General features: G+C 33.5%; 1 protein-coding gene across 4 annotated transcripts in view; it reads right to left on the bottom strand.

Annotated features, from left to right (window-relative positions):
* Positions 1 to 10,326: 10,326 nt before the first annotated feature.
* Positions 10,327 to 13,354, bottom strand: part of LOC127709008 (antiviral innate immune response receptor RIG-I-like) — a 113,300-nt gene continuing 110,272 nt past the window's right edge. For 2 of the 4 annotated variants that reach the window (XM_052214259.1, XM_052214260.1), the window contains exon 15: positions 10,910 to 11,057. Coding sequence is in view for 2 of the 4 variants with exons in the window: in XM_052214256.1 (XP_052070216.1) it covers positions 10,459 to 11,057 (599 nt within the window). In the remaining 2 variants the exon portion in view is untranslated. Of the gene's footprint in view, positions 11,058 to 13,354 lie in introns of all 4 variants that reach the window. The other 2 variants (XM_052214254.1, XM_052214256.1) reach the window with 2 other exon arrangements.

The following is a 13,354-nucleotide window of genomic DNA, read 5'->3' as shown; positions in this document are numbered from 1 at the left end:
AGTCACACTATGTAGAAAAATATCAACTTTAAGTTTTCTGTTCAGTATTGACCTGTTGAATGATGATCATGAAAACCAAGATGTCTGACCTACAAATACACAAAACTGAAAAAAAATTATGAATGAAGAGAAATACAGCAATAAAATGGCTATTTCACCATGTTTATGTACATTTTGATAAACTTTCATTTGGATATTTAAAATTGTAAGTACTCTTATTTCAGTGCTTTGTGTTATGGTTTTCATCTTTGTTGTTTTTGTGCCTTGTTGCAGTCTTTTGAGTTAAGTCAATTGCAACAAATATTTACAGTTTGTTCAAATGTTGTGCTGTTAATGAAACTACTGTCCCAGGTTAGGGGTGAGTTGGGTGCTCACAAAATGTTTATTTTATTAGTTGATATTTGCTTTGAATTAGCTGTCAGTAACTGTGAGTACTAATAGATCTGTATGTTGAGTCTTTTTGTTAAAGGGAAAGAATAAATTTCCAGCCACATCCGGTCTGTGTTTTTGGTAGCTGTTTTTCTGCTTTGTTGCATTCTAATGAGTTAATAAAATTGAGAATGAAAACAGGAATGTATAAAAATAACTTGACCCAAGAGCAAAAAAATGCCCTTTTCAACTGATTTTATAGTTTTTATATTGAACTGACACTTACACCACTGTCCTTAATTAGAGGAAGATTTGGCGACAGCAAACATGTTAAACCATGCCACATTTTGTAAGAGTCTGTCCCAAGTCAGGGGCCTGTTATTCAGTGGTTGTCAATTGTTGCTTTATATCATATTTGTTTTTTGTTTATTGTTTTATGCAAAAATCAGGCACTTAGCTTTCGCCTTTGTGGTGTTTTCCCCAAGCATCTTTAGCATTGATAGACGCCATGCCCTTTTTGAAATGTTTTACATTTGTTATTTCATGGCCTTTTATAGATTACTATGCGGTATAGAGTTTGCTCATTGTCAAAGGCTGTACAGTGAACTATTTTTGTTAATTTCAATGTCATTTGATCTCAATTGGAGAAAAGTCTCATTGGCAATCATACCGCTTTTTATTTTTGTATCAACCCTGCCTTAATTTTGCCTGTCCAAAATCAGGAGCCTGTACATAGTTCAGTGGTTGATGTTGGTTCACGTCCGTCATATTTGTTTTTTCATTACTTTTTTTTTATAAATTAGTCTGGTATATTTGAAGTTTGAATTGATGTTTTGTTCCAAATTTTGTTTTTGGTGTCTTTTATAGATGACTATAACATGTATAGGGTATGGGTTATCTCATTATTTACAGGTCATTATTGGCCTCTAATAAGTAATAGCATTGCTTACATCCACTTAATTGAACTCTGGTGGATAGTTTTCTCATTTATCATACCACATCTTATTTTCATAATAATCATTATTCAAGGGCAAAAACTTTTATAGAAGTGGACTTACCATTTAGGCTTTGTTGACGTCTGTAAATCTATTTTTGTTGATAATTTCTTTTGTTTATAGTTTCCCTTTATCTTTAATGTTCTTGCCCTACACATAAAAGGGTAAACATTATCGTTTAATGACAATAACTACTATTACATAATTAGTAAGCAACTGACAATTTTGAATCATTTGTATCTTGTCTTGTTCATCATTTTTGCTGTTTAATATTATCAATATTCTATGAAAATGAGGTCACAGTAATATTAATATAAAAAAGAAGATGTGGCATGATTGCCAATGAGACAACTCTCCACAAGAGACCAAATGACAAAGAAATTAACAACTATAGGTCACCGTACCGCCTTCAACAATGAGCAAAGCCCATACCGCACAGTCAGCTATAAAAGACCCCGAAATGACGATGTAAAACAATTCAAACGAGAAAACTAACAGCCTAATTTATGTACAAAAAATTAACAAAAAACAAATATGTAACACATAAACAAACGATAACCCCTGAATTACAGGCTCTTGACTTGGGACAGGCACATACATACAGAATGTGGCGGGGTAAAACATGTTGGCGGGATCCCAACCCTCCCCCTAACCTTGGCAGACAGACATCTTTTTTTTATATGACACCTTGCAGTCATTCCATACAACAACAAGTAGACATATGCTTATAATATCTGATAAAATGAATACCAAGAAAACTAAGCATTGACCAGAGAACCATAAAATGCGGTCATGGTTATATGAATCTGCCAGACAGACATGCAAACCTTACAATCCTTTCATCCGCCAAATATAATTTACCTGTTGCTTAAAGCATATGATAAACTGAAAAAACAATGCAAACTTTTTATTGACCAATGAACCATGAAAATGAGGTCAAGGTCTTATAAAACATGCCAGACAGACATGTGCATCTTACAATCATTTCATTTACCAAATATAGGGGCCTTATTGCTTACAGTATCCGAAAAATAGACCAAACCACAAAAACTAAACATTGTCCAATGTACAATGAAAATAAAGTCAAGGTAAGATGAAACTTCTCAGTCGGACATATGCACCTTACAATAATTCCATACACCAAATATAGTTGACCTATTGCTAATTTGAAAATAAGAAAGTAGAAAAACTGACCAAAAAACAAAAAAATAACATTGAGCAATGAATCATAAAAATGAGGTCAAGGTCGAATAAAACATGCCAGACTAACATGTACATCCTTAAAAATTTTCATATTCCAAATATACTTGACATGTTGCATACAGTATTAGAAAAACAGACCAAAACACAAAAACTTAACAATAACCACTGAACCATGAAAATGAGGTCCAGGTCACATAACACTTGCCAAAGGTTTCAACTCCCTCAGGCAAAGTTGACCTTAGATGGATTTGGCTATTTGTTTAAGGTATTTTTGTCATATAGCTCTTCAACTGTTTCGGTACTTATACATCCCTTGGATTTCAAATGTTTGGCTTTGAGCGTTCCTGATGAAGGTAAATCCAGAAAAGCGCTTCGGACGCATGAAATTATTAAACGTGTTGTTTTCAATTTTTTTGGACATGCACGCCTTACAATCATTTCATACACTAAAGTAAATATAGTAGACCTATTGCTTATAGTATCTGAGATATGGACGTGACCACAAAAGCTTAACCTTGTTCACTGAAATAAGGTCAAGCCTAGTGAAAACTGTCTGACGAACATGAGGACTTTGCAAGGTACGCACATACCAAATATAGTTATCCTATTACTCATTATAAGAGAGAAATTAAGCATACTAAAAATCTTAACTTTTTTCCAAATAGTCACTGAACCATGAAAGAGGTCAAGTACAATGAACATATGACAGACGGAAACTTCATATCCTTAGGCATCTATATATACAAAGTATGAATAGTCCAGGTCTTCTACCTTCTAAATATTAAGCTTTTAAGAAGTAAGGTAACACTTTTAAAATCATGTTAATGCACAACTGTTAACCAACATTAAAACATGAGAATTAAAATTCCATTGTTTGTTATATGTAAATGATTTCTTTTAATTAAAAATTGTCCTATAGTAAAATAAAGGACATAGACATTTTTACGTAAGGAATAGTGATGTCATGGACTAGGAAAATTAGTCTGGGGACATAAATTACTGGCATCAGACTAAATATACTAGTAAATTCTGTATCCAAGGACTTACCAGTATTATACTAGTTATATTTGTCTGACTAGACAATTTTTAACAGGACTAATTTATCTCTTACACTAGTTCTCAGAGAGACATGTCACCTTAGCTTGACACATTATTCTGACTCTGCCCAAACCAGTATTTGCTCTTACTTCTTAATAATACTGCGTGCTTATGGGAGAAGCAGCAAATATCAACTTTAAAGTCTTTGGTTTTACTCGATTGGGTTAAAAATAACAACCTTCTGCACTTGAGGTGAACACGCTAACACGAGACCAGGCAATATAATATAAGGAGTTTACCCAAGATTTAAAGTTTCCAAGTTTTTGCAAAAACTGGATCAAAATCATCATTGAATTTGAAAAGCAATAACTTTTAATAAGATTTAAGTTTCTCTTTTATTATTACAGTTTTCGAGATAAAAAGGCAAATTCAAGAAATATGAAAAAAAAAAATTTGTTAAACATAGGCGGATCCAGGCCCCCCCCCCCCCCCCCTTTCGTAGGAAAAATTTGGTTGATTATATAGGGAATGACTCGAGCGCACCCCCCCCCCCCCCCCCCTTTAGGTCAGTCAGCGGGCCCCCCTTATGAAAAGTTCGGATCCGCCACTGTTAAAATCTGTATTTAAGGCCACAACTCCTATGAGTCAGCTGCCAGTTGTGATGCAAATGGACAGTAGATTTTTTTTCAACATTCTGAACATTTCTACCCTTGTCAGATATTGTCTATCTATTTTGGTCTTTTGTAGCTGACTACGCAGTTGGCTTTTTAGCCCATTGTTGAAATCTGTACGCTGACCTATATAGTTGTTAACTTCTACGTCTTTAGTTTCTGTTGAAGAGCCGTCACATTGGCTATGATACCATATTTGTATATGTTTTTGTCATGTAGGTGTAAGGAGACAACCTTTTGATTTTCTGGGGGGGATAAAAAGGGGAAACAGATTTTTTATAACCAGGCCTGGGTAGTTTTTCAGCATGTTCAGGGTTCGTAAGGATAGAAAACCCAGTAAATTGTAACAAACCCCTGTGGTACGACCATCTTTGCCAAAAGATTAGTCCAAATAATTATGACGTCTTGCAAGGCTATTTTAACTTTTTTCTGGGACGCCGTCATAGGAAAAAAAATTAAAATAGCCTTGCAAGACGTCATAATTATTTGGACTACCAAAGGATGTAACTTATTCTTACTTGTTTAGGGGAGAGGGGATTAACCGAACCACTATTCAATCTAAATCAGTGAACAGAATTATTGTCTTTTGCAGTAGTCCGAGTCGACATCTGTAACTAATCATGCAAATTGATAGTCAACAGTATACTTTTTTCAGAATGTCAGCTCAATGGCTTACAACAAAGAATCACTGGTGATAGGGGAGTGTAACCGCTAAATTGATCCTGAATCAGATAAGATTTTCCCAGTAACGGAGAACCCCTTTCTTTGAGTGAATATAAATAGTGACGGGGGTCTCACAAATAAATATAAATCTGAATTACAGGAACATCGATTAGCAAAGTAAACTTACATATTAATCTCGAAGTTATTTACCGTAAAGACAGACTGTCTGAATTTAAAAGGTATTATACATTTGTGTATTTTACTGCGGCTACAAGATATTTGATTTGCTAGCTAATCACGCACCCGTTGCTGAGCAGAGAACCATACTTTCAATCCAGGGACAATCTATACTAAAAGTTAGTATAGAAAGTCCCTGTAAAAAGGCAGGCAAAACCTAACAGTATTGTAACTTAATGATACGTGTATATCAATTCCCAGCACCACACTCAGCACAGTTAGCAAAGTGGTGCGTGTCAGTCTTATAATATAAAACTGCGTAGGTTCATATCGTTTGATTCAACGTTTTTTCGGATATTTTTTTAGGACTGTTGTCAACATGGTCAAATCCGACATGCCACTTTGCAACATGACCTGCAAAAATATAATTCGACTAAAAACAATGCCAGTCAAAATTGCTTTTTAAGACTGGCCGACTGAAAAAAAGTTTTAAAATGTGACCTTGTGACCCTACTTGGGATTCTCCATTCATCGGCGTATGTCGGTGTGGCTAAAAAGGGGGTATTGTTTTTTTTCTTGGGACACAAAATTGTTTCTATATATATCTTTATTAAAAAAATAAAATCAAGACCAATCATAAACTTTTTTTTTCAAAACTCAGTGTCGTATGTCATTGTTTTTCCAACAATTTTTAATAAAAGCTAAATGTTTGTTTCACTTCCCTTTAACTTCCCTCCTGATTTTTTTCTCAAGAAATCATAGAATCAGTAAATGGATATATATATATATATATAAATATATATATATAGAAGTCTATAAAAAGGACCAACCAGCAAATTTACTATGTACCGGATCGTCTAGAATAGACGATACTGTGCAGATAAGGAAAAAAATTATATATATATATATAAAAACAAGTCTAAAATGGTACAACATCACCAAAAAATAATTAAATCATGAACAAATTTTAGATATTTTGGATAACTAATATCCTTCATCAGTAAGATGTAAAATGAATCTTATCTTGCAATGTGGTAGTCAAACTGATATAAAAATCTTGAAAGCTATACAAATTATCAATAATCAATACGCTGGTAATTTTTTTCAATATTGATGTTTGGGGGGAGGAATAAATTTCTTAAAACTGTAAGAGTCCAAAACGGAAGCCTGAGTTACTGGAAACAAGTGATGGTGGGGAAAATGAGTGATACATTCTATGTTGTTTTCATTTATGGCCTCTGGGGAAACTGTCCTAAGCTTTCTTATCAAAAACCTTTTCCGAGCAAGTCTGTCGGCCCTTGACCAACCCTCGTTGTGGTCTATGATAGTGATGGTAAGGTTTTTGAGATCAGCTTGGGCGTGCCCAGGTGATCTCAAATGACGACTTACGGGGAGGTCGGGCTTGCAGGTGTAGTCACTTCGATGACCATTCATGCGTTTGTTGAATGGCTGTTCTGTTTCGCCAACATACTGCATGCCACATCGACACTGAAGAAGGTATACAACATTCTGGGTTTTGCAAGTTACATTGCAAAATATAGTGTACAAAGACCCGTTGGAGTGGCAATTAAATGTTTGAGTATTCAGTATTTGTTGGCAAGTAAGACATTGTCTGTTACCACAAGACTTGCACCATCCTGCAGTTGAACAGCTTTTATTAGAGGAGACATCAGCTCTCACAAATAAGTCTTTCAGACTTGCTGGTCTCCGAAAAGCAAAGACAGGAGGTTTGGGAAAGATCTTGGATAATTTAAAATATGATAGTGATGGTAAGGTTTTTGAGATCAGCTTGGGTGTGCCCAGGTGATCTCAAATGACGAAGCACCAATCAGCCTAAATTATGTGTGTAATTAATTCCGCCGAAAAAAATTGAAAAGACAGATAATAGATTCATCTTCAAAACGCATCAATTTGCATCTCTGCCCCCGGTGACAGTTTTTAGGGAAAAAATCCCCAAAAAAGGCAATAATTTCATCGAAAAGATACACCTTTTTAGGTTCAGGCGTGTTTGAGTTGACTATTCTGTCTTGAAAACGTATAAAAGAAAAATATTTGATGCATCATCTCGCTTCAGATTCTATTAGTTTTATTTATTTAGGCTGTAGGTTGATACAAAAACATTAAAACTTTAAAGTACCAAAAGATGAAATATATGGGTCAAGTGAAATGCCTTTGTAATGAGTCATAACAACAGAGTTGGCGTTTTCGAATAACAATTTTTTTACTAAAAGTACCTGACGACAAACTTTTTTGGTGGATCTTGAAAATGCATAATTTAAAAAAAAACTTCATTTTTTTGTGTGTGTTATCTAGGGTAATTAGTCTTCAACCTCTGAAAATTTTTAGTCTGCCCTTCCACGAAATATCTAATTATAATTCATTAATATTTTTGAACTTTCGAAAATTCCCCTTGAAAACAGATCAGACAATAGTTTAAGTTGACCAAACGCATAAAAGTACATAAAAAGCTGCTCCATAGCTAGTAGATACATTTGTCTGTTAAAATACAACTGGGATATAAGGATCGTTATGATACTATGTGGATAAATTTATCGGTTTTCAATTGCTAAATTGACAGCACGTCATCACTACAATGGCTTCCATTTATTACCATTATAAAAATTATGGGGCGTAATGGGGAGATAATTTTGACGAAGTAGAATCCTGACTGTATGGTTCCATCAAGTTATCTCATTTCAAACAATACGTTCATGTTTCAAGACAAAACGAGATCAAAACCAAAATTATTTTCACATGCATCAATATAAGAGGACGATATCTCATTTGATATGAAACTGCTACTAAGGATACAATGACGATTACACTTCAGCGAACGGACCATTACACCTTAGCGCTGAAAATTGCACTTCAGCGTGATCATCGCACATCAGATTGGCTTCCCGATCGCATCTATGCGTCCTACATATATTTGTTTAAAACTGCTGAGTTATGACAACATTATGCACCAGCTGTCGTTATCTTTTTATTACATTAAAAAATTATCAACACAAAATAGGAATCCAGAACAATTATTAAAACGGGAGGTTGATGTATCGATTTGATAATCATTGTTGTCAAATTTCAAGCGAACCGATGAAACAATCTTACGCAGCAATTGTTTTTATCTCTAATGGTTTTCTTAAAACTATTAAGTCTTTTGTCGATTTGCAGAATTGTTGGTGTTGACTAAACACATTACAAAAATATGACATTACATAAAAGGGTTAAGTAATTAAGGGTCTACGTATATTATGCTATAATAATATACGCGCTATGTTATATATTATACCCACAGGACAGGTTTTGTTTAGCTTTTCAAATTTTGGCATCGCAACGTATTTTACTATTCTGAAGATAAAGAAATAAGATGATGAAGTAAACATGTTTTAATTGTCTTCTAAATTAAGTATTGTTTAAAAGAATCTTAATTAAAACATGCAAACTGACAAGAAAAATGTTACGTTTCAATTTAAAAATATGAATAAGAACATTTTTAAAGTGTCCAGTAGATAAAACATTTGACCAAACAATTTCTGCGGTACTATATATCTTAAAGTGAGTTTGACATAATGAAAACAAAGTCGCTGTTGATGGAAGATTCTAAACAAAAAGCAGGGGAGTAAACTTCCAATTAAAATGAGTGAAACCACATAGCACTGTCAAAATGATAATCATATTCATTGACGCTGGCATAGCACTAAAAAGGAGGTCGTTAAAAGTATTTTATGTACAACAACCTATTTTTTTTTATAAATACATCCAAGTATTTATTGAGTTTATTAATGAATGAAAGATTTGTCACTTGGTAAAAACAAATACTAGTTTTTTTTTTCAAACCGAAGTACACCATACGCGCGTTTCGTCATCATAAACCTCGTCAGTGGCACTTGAATCAAAACAGTTGGCATGCCAAATCCAATATGAAGATAAAAAGCATTAAAAACCGAAAATTGCAGAGAAAGTTATACAGCTAAGGCAATCTTTTTTGGGGGGTGAAAAACCCTTAGTGTTTCCGATAAGTCTTATAAACAGAAAACTATCATATTAACGAAATTTAAAGCTCATCAAAGATACCAGGCTTATTATTCCAAGTACACCCGACGCGCATTTCGTTTAAGGGAGACTTATTAGTGGCGCTCGAATCAAAACGGATTGAACGCCAAATTAAAGACAAAGTTGAAGAACATTAAACTACAAAAAAAGAGAGAAAATTTTGTCAAATATGGATAAGGCAATCTAATCCATGGGCTTTCAACACTTAGTGTTTCGAACATTTCAACATTTTATAAACAGTTAACGAGAGGCGAAATATACCAAAGGGATATTCAAACCCACAATACAGAAATTAACTGGCAATGCCATGATAGAAAGGCGATTAACGACTGAAAGCGCTGTTCCTATGCTTTTTGTATGTTTTTTGCTGTGCATGAACTGATTTTGTGTCATGGACGGATACCCCATATTCTTTGTTTTTTTTTATAATACACAAATACCAGTACACAAAATACAATAAGAAAACTAAAGGCTGCGGAAAATGAATCCATCTAAAACCAGGGTTGATCTCAGGTGCTCCGAAAGGGTTAGCAGACCCTGCTTTACATGCGACACCCGTCTTGTTACTCATATAAATATTAGAAGATGAATTATATCAAATGATTATTCATAGTCATAGTTATTAGTCATTCACTCAATTGCAGCTTCGTAATTAACTCTTATCTAAGCATAAGACATCACCTAATTCGAAAACAATCAGTAATCTAAATTAAAACAAATAATCTTCTCATACAACGAATGATATTTCATGTCAACACAAAAGTGCTAACTACTAAGCTGATGATACCATCGAGGCAGCACATCCACACCAAGTGGCAAGTCTATTTTTTACTCTTTTTTTTAGACATATGCATGTTATGAATGTTCTTAAGTTACTTAATTGCGAAGAAGAGCTTTCAAAAAATGTTCATGTATAATAAAATAATTCTTGACTTCTCTACATCTACCTTTTCCACATCCACGTAAACCGATGACAATCATAATTTCAAGAAGGGCAAAACCCTAGAAAACTTCTGGGCAGGATTCCTACAATGTGAAAAATATTTTTTTCAAAGTGACGCTTACAGTGACCGTTCCTATTGAGGTAAATCTAGAAAAGCGCTCCGGACACACCAGATTTTGTTTTGTCTTGCAAATGGCGTTGTATGATTTTAACATTAAACGAGTAAGTGGTTTAATTAATTCTAAATATGTGTTTCCTTGAATAAATCAAAGCGCGCACGTGACGCAAGTTGAATTCATGAGACAATTATTATAGAAGGAATTTCTGTGTTTCTTTTGAATTATAATTATGATTTATATAAAACGATGTCTTCATCAGAAATCTCATCGATTGTAAACGGTAAGTCATTCCATTTCCGCCAATCTGTGAATTTATCATTTCCAATGTCAAACACTTTAGTGCCTTCTTGAGACAAAACGAGTAATTCATACTCTTGGTAAATAAAAATTGAGCCCCAGTCATGCCCGCACTCAAGACCAAATGCCTTAAAACGCTTCTGACAACCGTCGATTATTCTCATTTTCTTCTTTGGCAATTCTCTCTGCTCAACTCGTCGAAGTATTCCTTTATCACAAACGACAAAGAATTTCTCATTAATGTGTCGCATAAAAGTTCCATGCGTTATTAAAACTCCGCAATATTTACAATGGACTTGAAATAAATCTTGCCGCCATTGTTTTTTCTTCAAAAGTTTAGAGTTTCTATCCATCTCTTCCATTTGATAAATATCTTTTTCTGCATTGGATATATCAATCTCAAGTTCACAGACTTCTTTAATGGCTTTCGCCATTAAGTACTGTCTCTTGATGTTTTTCTCTTCCGTTTCAAATTCTCCTAACATGCCAAAATGGATTTCCTTTCCTTGTTTACTTCGACGAACTCTCCCTACAACATTAAAACATGATTATTTTATTATGTTTATTTGTTCAAATAACTAAACGATAATACATATGCTAATTTAAGGTAGCTGGGGTGTCTAAATGTTCGACGATAGATTTTTCTTAAACTCCTGTAAAAGACTTATGAGTCTATGTTCATTCAAATTTCAATATAAAAACTTTTTTTTAACATTGGTTATAAAGGGGAAACTTAATTTTTCCTTAATGAGGAAAACATTGAACGATAGAATAGGCTTAAATATCCAGAAATAAACGCCACTTTGCTTATTTGAATATTATACTAAAGAAATCGGATACGGGTCACGGAAATTATATTGAAATGATAGGGAATTTTGAAAAAAAAATGTCTGTTTTAACTTTAATTTAAGTGATAGACAGGTTGCCGGGACAGACAATAAATATACACAACAGTATACTACATTTAAACGAAACATAATGACTGTCGTTGCAAATATCAAGGTTCCTGAGATATTTTAAAAATCAAAGCGAGAGGCTTTTAACATTGCAGTATAAAATACAGGCTGGGGTGTCTAAATGTTCGACGATAGATTTTTCTTAAACTCCTGTAAAAGACTTATGAGTCTATGTTCATTCAAATTTCAATATAAAAACTTTTTTTTAACATTGGTTATAAAGGGGAAACTTAATTTTTCCTTAATGAGGAAAACATTGAACGATAGAATAGGCTTAAATATCCAGAAATTAACGCCACTTTGCTCATTTGAATATTATACTAAAGAAATCGGATACGGGTCACGGAAATTATATTGCAATGATAGGGAATTTTGAAAAAAAAATGTCTGATTTAACTTTAATTTAAGTGATAGACAGGTTGCCGGGACAGACAATAAATATACACAACAGTATACTACATTTAAACGAAACATAATGACTGTTGTTGCAAATATCAAGGTTCCTGAGATATTTTAAAAATCAAAGCGAGAGGCTTTTAACATTGCAGTATAAAATACAGGCTAAAATGGCTGAAATGTCAAATTTGCAAACTTCGTGTTGAAAATTGGTTAACAAGGTCATTACAAAAACAGGTTGCCGGGATGAAACTTGAAACTTGAATGTCTAAAGAATAAGCAAGTCCAAACCTTGTATGTGTAGTCGTTGAACTCTAGGTTCCCATGTAAAGTTAAAAGGCCCCTATTTCAAGAAGAATAAAATCACGAAAACATGAAAAATTCACTAAATTCGCGTTCATTGTTTTGATTTTGACCGTCTGATAACGTTACGGAAATATCAGAGTGATTATAAACAAGGACTCTGTGACGGGCAACTTATAATATCCGTGTTTTAAAGATTTTAATGATATCAAGCCAGTCCAGTTCAAACTATTATCACGTGGTACAATTCTCATTTACATATAATGAATATTAATTAGCAAAGGTACTACTAATTTCTGGCTATGATAGGCTATTTAAAAGAGGGAGTCACGGGCCTTATTTTCTTGAAAAAAAATAAAAAATTGTCCTATCAAATTCAGTATAATTATCTGCCCTTGATTTTAAAAGGAATTTTTTTTCTGAAAATTTTGAATTCACTTTATGACACTTAATTTTTTGATAGTTTAATGTTTTAATTTCAAGTTTGCATACTTTTGTTGTATATTGAATGATACTTGGTCAAATATTTTTTTAAACAAAAAGGTTTTTTGCAACTTGCCGAGAAAGAATGCTCAGAAAAAGACGCCCAATCTACCTTAAAAAGTAATAATTACAAAATTAAATGAAATAAATCTTTACAAAATGATATGATACTCCTACATCAACAAATCTGAAAGATAAGGATCTTGCGTATTAATAAGACTTAGTATGATCAAATAATAAGTAACACACATTTCATTCGCCGATCATTTGCTTTTGTCAAAAGTTTACATTAAAACATTAATTGGAGTTATGCCAATGTTCTATTTTGTATACATTCATTTGAAATACAAATAGATATAAGAAGATGTGGTATGAGTGCCAATGAAACAACTCTTCATCCAAGTCAAAATTTATAAAAGTAAACCATTATAGTCACAGTACGGTCTTCAACACGGAGCCTTGGCTCACACCGAACAGTAAGCTATAAAGGGCCCCAAAAATTACAAGTGTAAAACCATTCAAACGGGAAAACCAACGGTCTAATCTATATAAAAAAACGAGAAACGAGAAACACTTATGAACCACATCAACAAACGACAACTACTGAACATCAGATTCCTGACTTAGGTCAGATGCAAACAAATGCAGCTGGTTTAAACGTTTTGATGGTACCAAACTTTCACCCTTT

This window comes from Mytilus californianus, unplaced genomic scaffold (genome assembly GCF_021869535.1).
Source record: "Mytilus californianus isolate M0D057914Y unplaced genomic scaffold, xbMytCali1.0.p SCAF_7, whole genome shotgun sequence".
Lineage (NCBI taxonomy): Eukaryota > Metazoa > Mollusca > Bivalvia > Mytilida > Mytilidae > Mytilus > Mytilus californianus.
This window is presented reverse-complemented; position numbering and strand designations above follow the sequence as displayed.